The sequence below is a fragment of the Heteronotia binoei genome, chromosome 13, assembly GCF_032191835.1.
Source record: "Heteronotia binoei isolate CCM8104 ecotype False Entrance Well chromosome 13, APGP_CSIRO_Hbin_v1, whole genome shotgun sequence".
Classification (NCBI taxonomy): domain Eukaryota; kingdom Metazoa; phylum Chordata; class Lepidosauria; order Squamata; family Gekkonidae; genus Heteronotia; species Heteronotia binoei.
Genome location: NC_083235.1, coordinates 10508756 through 10527802, shown reverse-complemented (window position 1 = coordinate 10527802; position 19047 = coordinate 10508756). Strand labels below are relative to the sequence as shown.

Sequence of the window (19047 nt, the reverse complement as noted above, 5' to 3'; positions counted from 1 at the left end):
AGCTCTTTGTGAGATTATTTTCATACACAAAGTGTTAGCTATTTACATGGCAAATGATATGACGACGGGATTGCCAGAGAAGTGCTCTAATCAGGAGATCTGACAGTGAAGGTCACCAGACTCATCGCCTGGAAACTGAGTGAGAATCGATACCCCTTAAATCAGGGGTGGCCAAACTTGCTTAATGCAAGACCCGCATAGAATAAATGTCAGACGTTGGAGAGCCGCAAGACATGAACGTCAGGTGTTTGAGATCCAGGAGGGAGGAAGGAAGGAAGGAAGATGAGAGGAAGAGGTGGAAAGAAAACAACTTTAATTTTAAATGTATTCTCCAAGCTGCTGGCTGGCTTGGCTTGAATGAGTTATTTAAAGAGCCGGGAGGGAGGCAGGAAGGAAGTAAGATAGATGGTGAGAGGGAGAGGTGGAAAGAAAGCAACTTTAATTTTAAATGTGTTCTCCAAGCTGCTGGCTGGCTTGGCTGGGATGAGTTATTTAAAGAGCCGGGAGGGAGGGAGGCAGGCAGGAAGGAAGGTAGATGGTGAGAGGGAGAGATGGAAAGAAAGCAACTTTAATTTTAAATGGGTTCTCCAAGGCGCCAGCTGGCTTGGCTTGGATGAGTGATTTAAAGAGAGAAATGCCTTCTCCAAGCCAGCCAGTGGGGTGGTGGGGACTTCAAGAGCCAGACAATATGTGTGAAAGAGCCACACGTGGCTCCCGGACCACAGTTTAGCCACCCCCGCCTTAAATATTTATTCCCCTGAAGGCTCCCATGATCAGAGCCTTCATGGGATTATTTACCGCACGATTATTTAATTGAACTTCTCAATTTACACTGGGAGTCTTAAGATTAAGATGGTGTTCTTGGCTACATAAAATGACTACGGCCCGTGCATTGTTTGAGTGACAGGGCTGACGACAAAAGCCTGTGGCCATCGCAAACACCAATTACTGGACAAAGTAGGAGTCAAGTGGTACCTTTAAGACCAACAACGTTTTATTCAGAATGTAAGCTTTTGTATGCATGCATATTTCTTTAGACAAGGGGATAGGGTACAGTGGGCTGACATACAGGGTGGGGTTGGTGGGTTAAGAGTGTAAATTGATGCAGAGTTAGGATCAAATGGCAAACTAGTGTAATAAATTGGAACACCAATCTGGATAGCAATAAAAGGTAATAGAAGTCTTGCTTCTTAAATGCTGTTGCTGAAAGTCTAGGTAAAACAAAAGGACGTGTACTAGATAAAACAAAAGGGCAAGAATGAGGAAATAAATGATTAAGGGTTTGGAACACTTTCCCTATGAAGAAACATTAAAACTTTTGGAGAAACGTCGACTGCGAGGTGACATGATAGAGGCTTGCAAGATTATGCACAGGACAGAGAAGTTAGAGAAAGAAGTCCTTTTCTCCCTTTCTCACAATACGAGAACTCGTGGGCAGTCGATAAAATTGCTGAGCTGTCGGGTTAGAACAGATAAAAGGAAGTACTTCTTCACCCAAAGGGTAATTAACACGTGGAATTCACTGCCACAGGAGGTGGCTGCGGCTACAAGCATAGACAGCTTCAAGAGGGGATTAGATAAACGTGGAGCAGAGGTCCGTCAGTGGCTCTTAGCCACAGCATATTGTTGGAACTCTCTATCTGGGGCAAGTGATGCTCTGTATTCTTAGTGCTTGGGGGAGGGGCAACAGTCTGAGGGCTTCTAGTGTCCTGGCCCCACTGATGGACCTCCCGATGGCACCTGGTTTTTTGGCCACTGTGTGACACAGAGCGTTGGACTGGATGGGCCATTGGCCTGATCCAACATGGCTTCTCTTATGTTCTTATGTGACACAGAGTGTTGGACTGGATGGGCCATTGGCCTGATCCAACATGGCTTTTCTTATGTTCTTATGTAACACAGAGTGTTGGACTGGATGGGTGATTGGCCTGATCCAACATGGCTTCTCTTATGTTCTTATGTGACACAGAGTGTTGGACTGGAGGGGCCATTGGCCTGATCCAACATGGCTTCTCTTATGTTCTTATGTGACACAGAGTGTTGGACTGGATGGGCCATTGGCCTGATCCAACATGGCTTCTCTTATGTTCTTATGTGACACAGAGTGTTGGACTGGATGGGCCATTGGCCTGATCCAACATGGCTTCTCTTATGTTCTTATGTGACACAGAGTGTTGGACTGGAGGGGCCATTGGCCTGATCCAACATGGCTTCTCTTATGTTCTTATGTGACACAGAGTGTTGGACTGGATGGGCCATTGGCCGGATCCAACATGGCTTTTCTTATGTTCTTATGTAACACAGAGTGTTGGACTGGATGGGTGATTGGCCTGATCCAACATGGCTTCTCTTATGTTCTTCTGTGACACAGAGTGTTGGACTGGAGGGGCCAGTGGCCTGATCCAACATGGCTTCTCTTATGTTCTTATGTGACACAGAGTGTTGGACTGGAGGGGCCATTGGCCTGATCCAACATGGCTTCTCTTATGTTCTTATGTGACACAGAGTGTTGGACTGGATGGGCCACTGGCCTGGCACAACATGGCTTCTCTTATGTTCTTCTGTGACACAGAGTGTTGGACTGGATGGGCCATTGGCCTGATCCAACATGGCTTCTCTTATGTTCTTCTGTGATGCAGAGTGTTGGACTGGATGGGCCATTGGCCTGATCCAACATGGCTTCTCTTATGTTCTTATGTGACACAGAGTGTTGGACTGGATGGGCCACTGGCCTGGCACAACATGGCTTCTCTTATGTTCTTAGAGTACTTATAGTAGTGCCAATATCTGAACAAGCACTCCATGATTTTAAAGTCCCAGGGCATTCTCGCTCACCAGGTGTTGCTGATGTCCCCGGCTACTTGCTCTGTCACGTAGTATCAAGCTGAGGGGCAAGGGTAGCATCCTGCCAAGCCAGCCAGCACTCCTGCTGATGCTGTGTTCTCTCTCTAGCTGAAGCCTGCGCAGGAACTCATGGAGCTCCTTGCCAATACCACAGAAGCTCAAGAATCGGCAGCGGAGACCAGCAGTGACCCCACAGCAGCCAGGAAGCAGCTGGAGTCTGCATTGCAGGACATTGCTAAAGCAGCACAGCTACCCGGATTCGTAGGTGAGCAAACTCAGACCATTTCCGTACTAGCTTTGTGTTGTGTATGGGGACTAGGGTTAGGGGATTTTGGGGGTGGCGCCAGGAGATATTGGGGGTGGAGCCAGGATCAACGGTGTGACAAGCACCATTGAACTCCAAAGGGTGTTCTGGCCATCACATTTAAAGGGACGGCACACCTTTTCAATGCCTTCCCTCCGCTGGAAATTATGAAGGAGAGGGGTCACCTTCTTTTGGGGCTCATAGAATTGGACCCGCTGGCCTAATCCTTTTGAAACATGGAGGGTGTTTTGAGGAGAGGCCTCAGATGCTGTGCTGCAAATTTGGTGCCTCTAGCTCAAGAAACAGTCCCCCCCCTTCCCTCCAGAGCCGCAGATACCCACAGATCAATTTTCCATTATGCCCTATGGGACTCATTCTCTTTAGGAAATAATGGAGCGCCCAGCAGACATTTCCCTCCCCTCCCCCAGCTTTCTGATGACCCTGAAGCAGGGGAAGCACCTTCAAACCGGGGGATCCCCTGCTCTCACCTGGAGATTGGCACCCTAATGAGGACTCATGTTATGTATTGCTAGTGTTCCTGCCTGGCTCCTTGGAGGCTGTAGGACTGAACTTGGAGACTCAGGAACAATGGGCAGTGGTAGGATCCAAATCCCCGCTGCCTTGCTCCAATCACAGGCCCCCTGCTGGTTGGAATGATCCAATGCGTCCTTGCGTGGGAACCTTGAAGTGTATATAAGTTGGCCCCATTGACCCAGTTAGCCAGAGTTCAGCCTTTACCATGTTGTACTTGAACATATGAAGCTGCCTTCTACTGAATCAGACCCTGGGTCCATCAAAGTCAGTCTTGTCTACTCAGTCTGGCAGCGGCTTTCCAGGATCTCAAGCTGAGGTTTTTCACACCTATTTGCCTGGACCCTTTTGAGTTGGAGATGCCGGGGATTGAACCTGGGACCTTCTGCTTCCCAAGCAGATGCTCTACCACTGAGCCACCATCCTTCCCCATGAACATATGAAGCTGCCTTCTACTGAATCAGACCCTGGGTCCATCAAAGTCAGTCTTGTCTACTCAGACTGGCAGCGGCTCTCCAGGGTCTCAAGCTGAGGTTTTTCACGCCTACTTGCCTGGACCCTTTTTAGTTGGAGATGCCGGGGATTGAACCTGGGACCCTCTGCTTCCCAAGCAGATGCTCTACCACGGAGCCACCGTTCCTCCCCTGTGTAATAAAAGAACTACGATCACTGCAACCGCATCTCCTTCTTGCACTGAACGCACTATATTATACTTTGATATTTATTTATCGTATTTATTTAGTAGGCTTATATTCCCGTAACGGGCTCAGGGCGGATTACAACATAAACTGAACAATAAAAACCCACAATTTAAATTTAAAACAATCCAATAAAAACCCAAACAATAGAACAATAAAACGAAATAAAGTGCATTATCAGCTGGAAGGGCAGATTTCATAAGATACAGCAGTTTTTGGCCCAAAAAGAAGAAGAAGAATGCAGTTTTATACCCCGCCCTTCTCTCTGAATCAGAGTCTCAGAGCGGCTTACAATCTCCTTTATCTTCCTCCCCCACAACAGACACCCTGTGAGGTGGGTGGGGCTGAGAGAGCTCTCCCAGAAGCTGCCCTTTCAAGGACAACCTCTGCCAGAGCTATAGCTGACCCAAGGCAGGTGCATGTGGAGGAGTGGGGAATCAAACCCAGTTCTTCCAGATAAGGGTCCGCACACTTAACCTCTACACCAAACTGGCTTGTTAGAAAATGAATGGTGTTAATAATAAGGGATGGTGTTAATAACAAGATTCAGCACCATAATAATGCTGTGAAGCACGATATCCCTACAAGGGAGGCCGACTGATGGAATCGTGGCTGGAACAGGACGCCCGGCGGAATAGCTCCGTCTTGCAGGCCCTATGAAATGGTAGTAACTCAGGAAGGGCCCGGATCTCCATCGGGAGCGGATTCCACCCAGCAGGGGCCGGAGCTGAGAAAGCAAGGCAAGACGGTCGAGGCAAGACAGACGTCCTTCGGGCCAGGGGTGGTCGGGAGTTGGTGTGTATGCTGATAAGGTCTACTCTGTAGAACTCTAATGGGATGTATTTGTCTCCGCAGGAGAAGCCCAGACGCATAAGCCCCACCTCATCCCTGTGCCCGCTGCCCGCTGTTATGCCTACGTTTGGGACCAGGATAATTTCGGTAAGCTGAATGCATTTAAACGAGCTTGTGTCTGGGAGAAATCTCTTCGTCCTCCTGCCATGCAGTTGCAACCCCATCATTACCTTTTTTAAAAAAGAGTGTTCTGGTAAGCCTGCGATATTAGTTGGGACCTAGAGTAGGGGTGTCCAACATGTGGCCTGGGAGCTGAATCAGGCCTCTGGAGGGCTCCTATCAGGCCCCCCGAGCAACTGGCTGTCATCTGCTTCCTTCTCCCTCTCTCTTGCTTCCTTCTGCATCACAGCTTGCTTTCCCAGTCTTGCTCAAGTGCACAGGAGCTATAGAGCAAAACCTCTATTTTCTCCATTGGCTGAGGCTCCTCCCTCAGAGGAAGGGAGAAGGGAGAACTTGCTTCCTTCTCCCTCTCTCCTGCTTCCTTCTGCATCACAGCTTGCTTTCCCAGGCTTGCTCAATAGCACAGGAGCTACAGAGCAAAGACTCCGTTTTCTCCATTGTCTGAGGTTCCTCCCTTGGGGAGGAAGGGAAAACTTGCTTCCTTCTCCCTCTCTCTTGCTTCCTTCTGCATCACAGTTTGCTTTCCCAGGCTTGCTCAATCGCACAGGAGCTGCAGAGCAAAGCCTCTATTTTCTCCATTGGCTGAGGCTTCTCCCTTGCGGAGAAAGGTGGGGGGGGAGGCAGATCTTGTTTTTCCAGGCTCTCTCAGTCACACAGCAGAGCTACTGAACCAAGCCTCTCTTCCTTCTATTGGCTGAGGCTCCTCCCCCACCAGTCCCCCATGGAGAAGGAAGGAAAGAGCCAGAGTTTCCGTTGCCCAGTTCCCTGGATCCCATGGGAGAAATACAAAGAAAGCACCTTTAAGACCAACGAGTGCTAACATTTTTAAGTATGTTTTACATTTAAAAAAAATAATCTTTAATTGTGTTTGTGTTCTTTATAAAGTTTATATCTCTGCTGCCTAATCTTAAATAGGTACACACATGGCCCGGCCCAACAAGGTCTCATTTATGTCAGATCCAGCCCTCATAACAAATGAGTTTGACATCCCTGATCTAGACGGTTCTGCTACAGGGTAATGGCACAGCAGGCACAAGTAGTGTCAAATGGATGGTGACTTACAATATGTAAGTTTGTGTTTCTGTTCCTTTTGCAGACATCTTGAATGAGGTACTAGACAAGGAGTGCGACTACCCCAAGCCAGCACTTCTGGAAGATGAAGAAGAGGAAACAGACGGCTGCTTTCCACAAAACGGTTCTTTGTTACCTTCCCTGGAGTCAATCTACAAAAAGCCTATCTATTCAGGCTTGCCAGAGGATGGCTCATGCGATTCACAGGTGTCGGTCTCCGCCGTTTCTGAGGACCTGAACTCTGAGCTCTCATTGGCCTCTACAAAGTCCTTGAAGTCGTTTGTCTCCAGCCTGAAGGACTGCATGGACAGTGGCTACGCGGAGGACAGCGATGAGAGCTCTCTCGAGTCCACGGGGCAGTCGGATCCAAAGGAGGACAAGGCACCGCCCAGGCAGCGGCACCGGTTAACAAAGATCTACAAGTTGTTCAAGACCAAAAGCCAGCTGATCCTGGGCAAAGAGCTGAGAGACATTTCTGAGGTAGCTTCCCTCTCACTGCCCCTCCGTCGAGCAGAGAGCCTCTGCAACCCTGCAGTCAAACACCATGTCTTTACGCGCAGTCGGCGGGCCCAGTCACTGCCCCAACATGTACTGAGCTCAGCGCTTTTGCAGCAATGTGTCCCGGATAACGTCTGTGTCCAACGTCGGCCCTTCCTGAGCTGCGACGAGGATATGAAGGTCTCGACGTTGCGTGTTGTCGTGTTTGGCTCTGACCGCATTGTGGGGAAAGTAGCTCGGGCTTACAGCAATCTTAAGTGAGTAAAAGAGCATAGATTTGCATCTGATATCCCTTAAGAAGATACTGGATTTATATCCCGCCCTCCATTCCGAATCTCAGAGTCTCGGAGCAGCTCACAATCTTCTTTATCTTCCTCCCCCACAACAGACACCCTGTGTGGTGGGTGGGGCTGAGAGGGCTCTCACAGCAGTTGCCCTTTCAAGGATAACCTCTGCCAGAGTTATGGCTGACCCAAGGCCATTCCAGCAGGTGCAAGTGGAGGAGTGGGGAATCAAACCCTGTGAGGTGAGTGGGGCTGAGAGAGCTCTTACAGCAGCTGCCCTTTCAAGGACAACTCCTGTGATAGCTATGGCTGACCCAAAGCCATTCCAGCAAGTGCAAGTGGAGGAGCGGGGAATCAAACCCGGTTTTCCCAGACAAGAGTCCACACACTTAACCACTACACCAAACTGGCTTAAGAACATAAGGACATAAGAGAAGCCCTGATGGATCAGGCCAATGACCCATCTGGTCCAACTCTCTGTGTCACACAATGGCCAAAAACCACCAGGAGGTCCACCAGTGGGGCCAGAAGCTCTCCTGCTGTTGCCCCCCAACCACAAAGAATACAGGTTATCACTGCCCCAGACATAGTGTTTCCTCTACACCTTATGGCTGATAGCCATTGATGGATCTCTGCTCCCTGTGTTTATCCAATCCCTCTTCCTATGCTTGTAGGCACCACCACGACCTGTGGCAGTGAATTCCACATGTTAATTACTCTTTGGGTGAAGAAGGACTTAATCTGTTCTAAACCTACTGCTCATTAATTTCATCGAGTCCCCATGACTTTTGTTTGGTGTAGTGGTGAAGTATACGGACTCTTATCTGGGAGAACCGGGTTTGATTCCCGGGTTTGATTCCGACACGCACCTAACCTCCCCCCCCAGAATATTTTTTGTGTGCATGTGCGGCATGATGACATCACATGGTGACGTCATCATGCACCGTTGTTTCTGGGTGCTGAGTGGCCGGGAGAGTTCTTCCAACCCCTCAGCGCCCAGAAACAATGCAGCGGTTTCAGTCCTGGGCGCTCTCGTGGCACGTTCAGCCCTGGGCTTAGCACCCAGAAACAACGGTGCGTGATGACATCACTGTGTTGTTTCTGGGCACTTAGGGGCCGAGAAAGTTCTTCTGACCCCTCAGCACTCAGAAGCAACGCAGCACTTTCAGTCCTGGGCGTTCTCTGAGTTCGGAGAGCACCCAGGATTGAAAGCACTGCGTTGTTTCTGGGCGCTGAGGGGCTGGAAGATTTCCTGACCCCTCAGCACCCAGAAACAACGTGGCACTTTCAGTCCTCTGCGCTCTCGTGGCACATTCAGTCCTGGGCTTAGCGCCCAGAAACAAAGGTGTGTGATGACATCACCGTGTGATGTCATCATGCTGCACTGCGTTGTTTCTGGGCACTTAGCGGCCGGGAGAGTTCTTCTGATCCTTCAGCGCTGAGCAACAATGCAGCACTTTCAGTCCTGGGCGCTCTCCGAGTTCAGAGAGCGCCCAGGACTGAAAGTGCTGCGTTATTTCTGGCCGCTGAGGGGCTGGAAAGATTTCCTCTGACCCCTCAGTGCCCAGAAACAACGCGTGCCCCCAAGAGCCAGGGCCCGAGGCAACTGCTGAATGCTGCCTCATGGACGCACTGGCTCCGGTAGGTACAGCTGCATAACAATCCCTGGATTAGGAGAGCGGGCAGCCAGCCAGCCACCAAGGGCTTTGCCACACCCCCAGCAGCCCTCATTAACCCCTGGAGAAGCCCCCGCCACCCTTAAGAACATAAGAGCATAAGAGAAGCTATTTGGATCAGGCCAATGGCCCATCCAGTCCAAAACTCTGTGTCTCACAGTGGCCAATATATGTGTGTGTGTATACCCACCCACGCACCCATATATATATATATATATATATATATATATATATATATATATATATACACACACACACACACACACACACCCCTACACCCATATATATATATATACATACTGTGGCTAATAGCCACTGATGGACCTCTGCTCCATATGCTTATCCAATCCCCTCTTGAAGCTGTCTATGCTTGTAGCCGCCACCACCTCCTGTGGCAGTAAATTCCACATATTAGCCACCCTTTGGGTGAAGAAGGACTTCCTTTTATCCGTTTTAACCTGACTGCTCAGCAATTTCATCGAAATCCCACGAGTTCTTGTATTGTGAGAAAGGGAGAAAAGGACTTCTTTCTCTACCTTCTCCATCCCATGCATAATCTTGTCAACCTCTCTCATGTCACCCTGCAGTCGACGTTTCTCCAAGCTAAAGAGCCCCAAGCGTTTTAGCCTTTCTTCATAGGGAAAGTGTTCCAAGTGTTCCCTTTCTCCACTTCTTATGTGATTTTGGGCAGCAGGTGGCTTGTTCGCCTTTTGACTGTGCAGGAGAGCCCCAGGCGAGTGAGATCTTGCTCAGGGCTCTCCTTTCTTGCATCAGGCTGCTTTTGGCTGGGAGGAAGTGGCATATGCTAATGAGTTATGCTAATGAACTCCACCATCTATTTTTCTACAAAGTGATCCCTGATCCCCAGCATACCGTTTGCCTTTTTTTTTTTATTGCAATCATAGAATCATAGAGTTGGAAGGGACCTCTAGGGTCAAGTTGGAAGTTGGAATCTTAAAAATCTACAAATTGTAGATTGTGACAGGATTGTTAACACGTAATTCCTGTTTCATATATCCGCTTCTTCAGGCTTGAGATTTACTGAGAAACCCAGAAATCAATCTGGCGCTCAATTCTATTTAGTTTCCAAGGTCTCAGAAGCCTGACTGAGCTTTTTTTTGCTGGCTATAGAATTGTGGAGACCTTCCAGTGCTTTGGAAACTGTTGGAATCTCCACTTGTGGGGATTTGAAGATATCTCTGTTCTACTGTGAACCATACCTGTGTGAGACATTTCTATGAGATCTGATTTATTAAAGAATTTGATATACAATATGGACATTCTGGCCTAGTCATTTGGATCACATATACCTTCAGAGCAGGGGTGGCCAAACTGTGGCCCGGGAGCCGCGTGTGGCTCTTTCACACATATTGTGTGCCCCATCAGCCAGTTTGGAGATGGTATTTGTCTCTTTAAATGCATTCTCCAAGCCAGCCAGTGGCTTAGAGAATGCATTTAAAGTTAAAGTTGCTTTTTTCCACCTCTCCCTCCCTTCTTCCTACCCCAAGTATTTTCCTTCCTTCCTTCCAACAGCCGACATTCATGTCTTGTGGCTCTCAAACATCTGACATTTATTTTATGTGGCTCTTATATTAAGCAAGTTTGGCCATCCCTGTGCTGCACAATAATAGAAGAAACATCAGGGTGAAACTATACAGGGGTGACCAAACTTTCTTAATGCAAGAGCCGCATAGAATAAATGTCAGATGTTGGAGAGCTGCAAGACATGAACATCAGATGTTTGAGAGGAGGGAGGGAGGGAGGGGGAGGGAGGGAGGCAGACAGATGATAGATAGATAGATAGATAGATAGATAGATAGATAGATAGATAGATAGATAGATAGATAGATAGATAGATAGATAGATAGATAGACAGACAGACAGACAGACAGACAGACAGACAGATGATAGATAGAGAGATAGATAGACAGACAGACAGATGCTGAGAGGGAGAGGTGGAAAGAAAGCAACTTTAATTTTAAATGTGTTCTCCAATCCAGCCAGTGGGTCGGTTGGGCTTCAAGGGCCACACAATATGTGTGAAAGAGCCGCATGTGGCTCCCGAGCCACAGTTTGGCCACCCCTGGTATAGCACATGATTGGCAACATGGGTTCAATTGACATCTTCCTGGCCCCATCCCTCCTTCCTCCTTCCATGCAGATCTCAAGAAAGAAGTTGCCCGTGGCTGACGCGGTACTTCAAGCTGCAGTTTTTCTACGTCCCCATAAAAAGGAGCGGTCCGACATCATCCACACCCACCTGCTCTCCACCTCCTCCAGGAGACCCTCAAAGCCGCTCGGGATCTGCGGTATGCACTTGGGAGAAGAGGGGAGGCTGACGGGCACGATTTGCTTTTGCAAGCAGCGCAGGCTCTGCTTGTTGAGAGCCAGTTTGGTGTAGTGGTTAAGTGTGCGGACTCTTATCTGGGAGAACCGGGTTTGATTCCCCACTCCTCCACTTGCACCTGCTGGAATGGCCTTGGGTCAGCCATAGCTCTGGCAGAGGTTGTCCTTGAAAGGGGCAGCTGCTGTGAGAGTCCTCTCACCCCACCCACATCACAGGGTGTCTGTGGTGGGGGAGGAAGGGAAAGGAGATTGTGAGCCCCTCTGAGACTCTTCGGAGTGGAGGGCAAGATATAAATCCAATATCTTCATCTACCTCACAGGGTGTCTGTTGTGGGGAGGAAGGGAAAGGAGACTGTCAGCCGCTCTGAGACTCTTTGGAGTGGAGGGCAGGATATAAATCCAATATCTTCATCTACCTCCCAGGGTGTCTGTTGTGGGGGAGGAAGGGAAAGGAGACTGTCAGCCGCTCTGAGACTCTTCGGAATGGAGGTCGGGATATAAATCCAATATCTTCATCTACCTCACAGGGTGTCTGTTGTGGGGGAGGAAGGGAAAGGAGACTGTGAGCCGCTCTGAGACTCTTCGGAGTGGAGGTCGGGATATAAATCCAATATCTTCATCTACCTCCCAGGGTGTCTGTTGTGGGGGAGGAAGGGAAAGGAGACTGTCAGCCGCTCTGAGACTCTTCGGAGTGGAGGGTGGGATATAAATCCAATATCTTCTTCTTCTTCTTCTTTGCTGGTCCTGCCTTCAGAAGCCCACTGCGGTGAACCTGCTCGCTTGAAGTGTAGCCACGGTAGAGCACTTTGCGGTACGACAAAGGCTGCTGTTGTAGTGGTTCTCGTGCATATGGTTGGGAGCAGAGGTCATTTTGTAAAAAAATAGGTAGCGGAGTTGATTAGCATAACTCATTAGCATATGCCAGGGGTGGCCAACGGTAGCTCTCCAGATGTTTTTTGCCTACAACTCCCATCAGCCCCAGCCAGCATGGCCAATGGCTGGGGCTGATGGGAGTTGTAGGCAAAAAAAAAATCTGGAGAGCTACCATTGGCCACCCCTGGCATATGCCACCACCCCCCCAGCCAAAAGCTACCCGAGGAGGAGTGGAGAATCAAACCCTGTGAGGTGGGTGGGGCTGAGAGAGCTCCCACAGAAGCTGCCCTTTCAAGGACAACTCCTACGAGAGCTATGGCTGACCCAAGGCCCTTCCAGCAGCTGCGAGTGGAGGAGCGGGAATCAAACCCGGTTCTCTCGGATAATAGTCCACGCACTTCACCACTACACCAAACTGGTTTTGTATGTGGGTTTACTACACTATAGGCATCGCCTTCCAGAGCGACAGGTCTGCTCTTCATCGAATGTGTTTCTTTTGACTTCAGGATCCTGGCTTGACGAGGAAGGAGAGCAGCACCAACAGCATCTCCCAGTATATAGGCCTGCTGGACCCCTGGTACGAGCGCAATGTTCTTGGGCTGATGAACCTTCCGGCAGACGTCCTATGCCAGGTACTTCCTTAATAACATACTGCCTGTTTTCTATTGTGGAGCGTGCACTCTCTCTCTTTGTAAGGTCCTGATGTGTTAACAGGTTGATGTGACTGCCAGTACCGTCCCTAGGGCGCGTGGCACCCCAGGCAAGCTCCCTGCCCCCCACCGCCTGCTCTCCCTCCCTCCCTCCACAGTTCCACACTCTGTCCCCCCCTCCCCTCGAGAGCCAGTTTGGTGTAGCGGTTAAATGCATGGGCTCTTATCTGGGAGAACCAGGTTTGATTCCCCACTCCTCCACTTGCAGCTGCTGGAATGGCCTTGGGTCAGCCAGAGCTCTTGTAGGAGTTATCCTTGAAAGGGGCAGCTTCTGTGAGACCTCTCTCAGCACCACCCACCTCACAGGTTTGATTCCCCACCCCTCCACTTGCAGCTGCTGGAATGGCCTTGGGACAGCCATAGCTCTCATAGGAGTTGTCCTTGAAAGGGCAGCTTCTGTGAGACCTCTCTCAGCACCACCCACCTCACAGGATTTGATTTCCCCATTCCTCCCCTGGCAGCTGCTGGAATGGCCTTGGGTCAGCCACAGTTCTCATAGGAGTTGTCCTTGAAAGGGCAGCTGCTGTGAGACTCTCTCCAGCACCACCCACCTCACAGGGTTTGATTCCCCACCCCTCCACTTGCAGCTGCTGGAATGGCCTTGGGTCAGCCATAGCTCTCATAGGAGTTGTCCTTGAAAGGGCAACTTCTGTGAGACCTCTCTCAGCACCACCCACCTCACAGGGTTTGATTCCCCACCCCTCCACTTGCAGCTGCTGGAATGGCCTTGGGTCAGCCATAGCTCTCATAGGAGTTGTCCTTTGAAAGGGCAGCTTCTGTGAGAACTCTCTCAGCCCCACCCACCTCACAGGGTTTGATTCCCCACTCCACTTGCAGCTGCCGGAATGGCCTTGGGTCAGCCATAGCTCTCATAGGAGTTGTCCTCGAAAGGGAAGCTTCTGTGAGAACTCTTTCAGCCCCACACACCTCACAGGGTTTGATTCCCCACTCCACTTGCAGCTGCCTGGAATGGCCTTGGGGCAGCCATAGCTCTCATAGGAGTTGTCCTTGAAAGGGCAGCTTCTGTGAGACCTCTCTCAGCACCACCCACTTCACAGGGTTTGATTCCCCACCCCTCCACTTGCAGCTGCTGAATGGCTTGGGTCAGCCATAGCTCTCATAGGAGTTGTCCTTGAAAGGGCAGCTTCTGTGAGAACTCTCTCAGCCCCACCCACCTCACAGGGTTTGATTCCCCACTCCACTTGCAGCTGCCGGAATGGCCTTGGGTCAGCCATAGCTCTCATAGGAGTTGTCCTCGAAAGGGAAGCTTCTGTGAGAGCCCTCTCCAGCCCCACCCACCTCACAGGGTGTCTGTTGTAGGGAGGAAGGTAAAGGAGATTGTAGGCCGTTCTGAGACTCGGTCCTTGAAAGGGCAGCTGCTGTGAGAGCCCTCTCCAGCCCCACCCACCTCACAGGGTGCCTGTTGTGGGGGAGGAAGGGAAAGGAGATTGTAGGCCGCTCTGAGACTCTGTCCTTGAAAGGGCAGCTCCTGGGAGAGCCCTCTCAGCCCCACCCCACCTCACAGGGTGTCTGTTGTGGGGGAGGAAGGGAAAGGAGATTGTGAGACGAGACTGAGATTCGGAGTGGAGGGCGAGATATAAATCCAATGTTGTCATCTGCTTCTTCAACCAATCAGAGGAGCGCACGCGACGAGGCTCGGCATATGATCGTTTTGAAGAGAGCGCTGGAGGAGGCTTCCCTGCCCACCTTTCGGACCCGGAAGCGATGGGGTAGCGAAGCCTCCTCCGGCGTTCTCTTCAAAACGATCAGATGCTGGCCGCGTTGAAGCCAGTAGGGCCGAGCCTCATCACGGTGCGCTCCTCTGATCGCGGGGAGGGGGAGGCAGAGCACGGCGCTGTGCGAGGGAAGGGAGGGGGCGGGCGGTGGTGGTGCAGCAGCGGGGGGGGGGGGGAGAGGCAAATTTAGATGTTTGTCTGGGGCACCGGGAGGGGGGGCCAAAGGAATGTCAAGTGCAAAGTAATGCACATGGGGCCAAAAATCCTAACTATAAATACAAGTTGATGGGGTGTGAACTGGCAGAGACTGACCAAGAGAGAGATCTTGGGGTCGTGGTAGATAACTCACTGAAAATGTCACGACAGTGTGCGTTTGCAATAAAAAAGGCCAACGCCATGCTGGAATTATTAGGAAGGGAACTGAAAACAAATCCGCCAGTATCATAATGCCCCCTGTATAAATTGATAGTGCGGCCTCATTTGGAGTACTGTGTGCAGTTCTGGTCGCCACACCTCAAAAAGGATATGATAGCATTAGGAAAAGTCCAGGAAAGGGCAACTAGAAGGATTAAAGGGTTGGAACATTTTCCCTATGAAGAAAGGTTAAAACGTTTGGAGAAACGTCAACTGGGGGGGGGGGGCGGTGACATGATAGAGGTTTGCAAGATTATGCATGGGATAGAGAAGGTAGAGAAAGAAGGACTTTTTTCCCTTTCTCACAATACAAGAACTCGTGGACATTCAATGAAATTGCTGAGCAGTAGGGTTAGAACGGATAAAAGGAAGTCCTTCTTCACCCAAAGGGTGATGAACACGTGGAATTCACTGCCACAGGAGGTGGTGGCGGCTACAAGCATAGGCAGCTTCAAGAGGTGATTGGAGAAACATCTGGAGCAGAGGTCCATCAGTGGCTCTTAGCCACATCGTATTATTGGAACTCTCTGTCTGGGGCAAGTGATGCTCTGTATTCTGGGTGCTTTGGGGGGACAGTGGGAGGACTTCTAGTGTCTTGGCCCCACTGATGGCACCTGGGTTTTTTGGTCACTGTGTGGACAGAGTGTTGGACTGGATCCAACATGGCTTCTCTTATGTTCTTATGTGACACAGAGTGTTGGACTGGATGGGCTATTGGCCTGATCCAACATGGCTTCTCTTATGTTCTTCTGTGACACAGAGTGTTGGACTGGAGGGGCCACTGGCCTGATCCAACAGGGCTTCTCTTATGTTCTTATGTGACACAGAGTGTTGGACTGGATGGGCTATTGGCCTGATCCAACATGGCTTCTCTTATGTTCTTCTGTGACACAGAGTGTTGGACTGGATGGGCTATTGGCCTGATCCAACAGGGCTTCTCTTATGTTCTTATGTGACACAGAGTGTTGGACTGGAGGGGCATTGGCCTGATCCAACATGGCTTCTCTTATGTTCTTGTGTGACACAGAGTGTTGGACTGGAGGGGCCATTGGCCTGATCCAACATGGCTTCTCTTATGTGACACAGAGCGTTGGACTGGAGGGGGCATTGGCCTAATCCAACATGGCTTCTCTTATGTTCTTCTGTGACACAGAGTGTTGGACTGGAGGGGCCATTGGTCTGATCCAACATGGCTTCTCTTATGTTCTTACTGTTTACCGTTTGCTCTCTCTGCAGCAATGCATCAAGCCCGAGGGGCTCCTGGAGGAAGCGGAAGAGCAACTCCCCATCCTTGCAGATATGATACTTTACTACTGTCGCTTCGCAACCCACCCTGTCCTGCTGCAGATCTACCAGATAGAGGTAAGGTCTGTAACACTGGTGGCCAAACTTGCTTCATGTGAGAGCCACATAGAAGAAATGTCAGATGTTTGAGAGCCAAAAGGAAGGAAGGAAGGAAGGAAGGAAGGAAGGAAGGAAGGAAGGAAGGAAGGAAGGAAGGAAGGGAGGAAGGGAGGGAGGGAGGAAAGGAAGGAAGGAAGGGAGGGAGGAAAGGAAGGAAGGAAGGAAGGAAGGAAGGAAGGAAGGAAGGAAGGAAGGAAGGAAGGAAGGAAGGAAGGAAGGAAGGAAGGAAGGAAGGAGGAAGGAAGGAAGGAAAATAGATGGGGGAGGAGGAAGGGAGGGAAAGACGGAGGAGAGATGGAGGGAGAAAGGAAGGGAGGGAGGGACAGAGGAGGGATGGATGGAAAGGTGAAAAGAAAGACACTTTAATTTTAAATGCATTCTCCACACCATTGGCTAGCTTGGCTTGAAGAAGCTGTTTAAAGAAGGAATGTCTTCTCCAAGTGCGCAGACTCTTATCTGGGAGAACCGGGTTTGATTCCCCATTCTGCACTTGCACCTGCTAGAATGGCCTTGGGTCAGCCATAGCTCTGGCAGAGGTTGTCCTTGAAAGGGCAGCTTCTGGAGAGCCTTCCTCAGCCCCACCCACCTCACAGGGTGTCTGTTGTGGGGGAGGAAGGGAAAGGAGATTGTGAGCCACTCTGAGATTCGGGGTGGAAGGAGGGATATAAATCCAATATCTTCTTCTTCCTTCTTTTGACCGTTAGAGCTATTCCTCAGTGGAACAGGCTTCCTCGGGAGGTGGTGGGCTCTCCTTCCTTGGAGGTTTTTAAGCAGAGGCTAGATCAGGGGTGGGGAACCTCTGTCCCGAGGGCCATATACGGCCCTCGAGGTCACTTGGTGTGGCCCTCGGGGATTGCTGGATCGAACCAATGGTAGCCTCCTTGGGGTCTGGCTGGCCAGCGAGGATCGTGGGGCCCAGCTGTGCAGTGCAGCAGCCTCCCCAGGGCCAGGCAGGGATCACAGGGCCCAGATGTACTGTGCGGCAGCCTCCCTGGGGCCTGGCTGGCTGGCCAGAATTGCTGCAGGACCTGGAAAAGTTACTGTCATGGTTCAGTTTGCACTTGATTATCCCAGAGGGTGTGGTCCAATATGCTAATATTAGGGGATGTGGTCTAATATGCTACTGAGTTCCTGTTGGGCTTTTTCTACAAAAAAGCCTGGCCCTATGCATTTGCCTAGGGCAGTGTGTCGGGTGTGTGGGTGTGCCAGATTAGGGTCTCCCCACATGACTTCAAATGGAAAAACAATTATTTGCATTAATTTTGCTGGTCTGAATCATTTGTGAGTTCCCTGCATTGTGCAGGGGGTTGGACTAGATGACCCTGGAGGTCCCTTCCAACTCTATGATTCTATATTATCACATAAATCTTGGTCTATCTGCATTATACAAATTTAAATCATTTTTTAAAAATCATGCTATACAAAAAATAAGATAACATCTATTACAATTAATATCTCATTATTGGCAGTGTTTACCAAAGCTGTAGATCTGTTACCACTTGTGGTATTAAATGCCATATAGAGTGCCGTAAGTATATATCTGGTGGTTTTTCTGACCTTCCATCTCTGAGCTATTGACAATTTTGCAGCATGTAAAAGGAAGTCCTTCTTCACCCAAAGGGTGATTAACACGTGGAATTCACTGCCACAGGAGGTGGCGGCTGCTATAAGCACAGCCAGCTTCAAGAGGGGATTGGATCAATATCATGGAGCAGAGGTCCATCTGTGGTTATTAGCCAAAATGTATTGTTGGAACTCTCTGTCTGGGGCAGCGATGCACTGTACTCTTGGTGCTTGGGGGGGCACAGTGGGAGGGCTTCTAGTGTCCCTGGCCTCACTGGTGGATCTGTTGATGGTGCTTGGTTTTTTTGGCCACTGTGTGACACAGAGTGTTGGACTGGAGGGGCCAGTGGCCTGATCCAACATGGCTTCTCTTAGGTTCTTATGGGCCATTGGCCTGATCCAAGATGGCTTCTCTTAGGTTCTTAAGTCTGGAGCAAGTGATACTCTGTATTCTTGGTGCTTGGGGGGGCCACAGTGGGAGGGCTTCTAGTGTCCTGACCCCACTGATGGACCTCCTGATGGCACCTGGTTGTTTGGCCACCGTGTGACACAGAGTGTTGGACTGGGTGGCCCATTGGCCTGATCCAACATGGCTTCTCTTAGGTTCTTATGTAATAAAAAAGCTATTCTTTTGTTCACATGCGAGGGTATTTTAAGTCCAGTCTTGAAAATTTAGTAAGATACATTCAGACGAAAGAGGGATGAGCGTTCCTATGATTTGTTGGATTCTGTTTAACGATCCTTTCCGTCTTGAACCTCACAGCTCACTTTCGCTGGAGGAGAGACAAGGACCGAGATCTTCATCCACTCTCTAGAGATGGGACACTCGGCGGTCACGCGGGCCATCAAGGCTTCAGGTAGGGAAGGAGGTTCTCTCTGCACACATCTTATGTTCTTTTTCTAATTTTTCAAACAAACTTCATTGAACTCTAAACTCAAGTTACAACGAAATCTGAATTCAAAAAGTATTAGAACAAAATAGGAGTCAAGTGCTCCTTTGAGACCCACAAAGTTTTATTCAGAATGTCAGCTTTCATGTGCTCCAAGCACGCTTCATCAGACGAGGAATCAGGTACAGCAAGCAGAGCTATATATAGCTGGTAGGCAGTGGTTAGAATGCAAA

The 19047-nt window shown here is 49.9% G+C and overlaps 1 protein-coding gene across 1 annotated transcript in view; it reads left to right on the top strand.

Annotated features, from left to right (window-relative positions):
* Positions 1 to 19047, top strand: part of LOC132581793 (phosphoinositide 3-kinase regulatory subunit 5-like) — a 43964-nt gene that overhangs the window by 21383 nt on the left and 3534 nt on the right. The window contains exons 7-13 of the mRNA XM_060253205.1: positions 2953 to 3109; positions 5233 to 5316; positions 6446 to 7175; positions 11040 to 11187; positions 12604 to 12729; positions 16194 to 16319; positions 18688 to 18781. Of these exons, the coding sequence (XP_060109188.1) occupies positions 2953 to 3109; positions 5233 to 5316; positions 6446 to 7175; positions 11040 to 11187; positions 12604 to 12729; positions 16194 to 16319; positions 18688 to 18781 (1465 nt within the window). The remainder of the gene's footprint in view (positions 1 to 2952; positions 3110 to 5232; positions 5317 to 6445; positions 7176 to 11039; positions 11188 to 12603; positions 12730 to 16193; positions 16320 to 18687; positions 18782 to 19047) is intronic.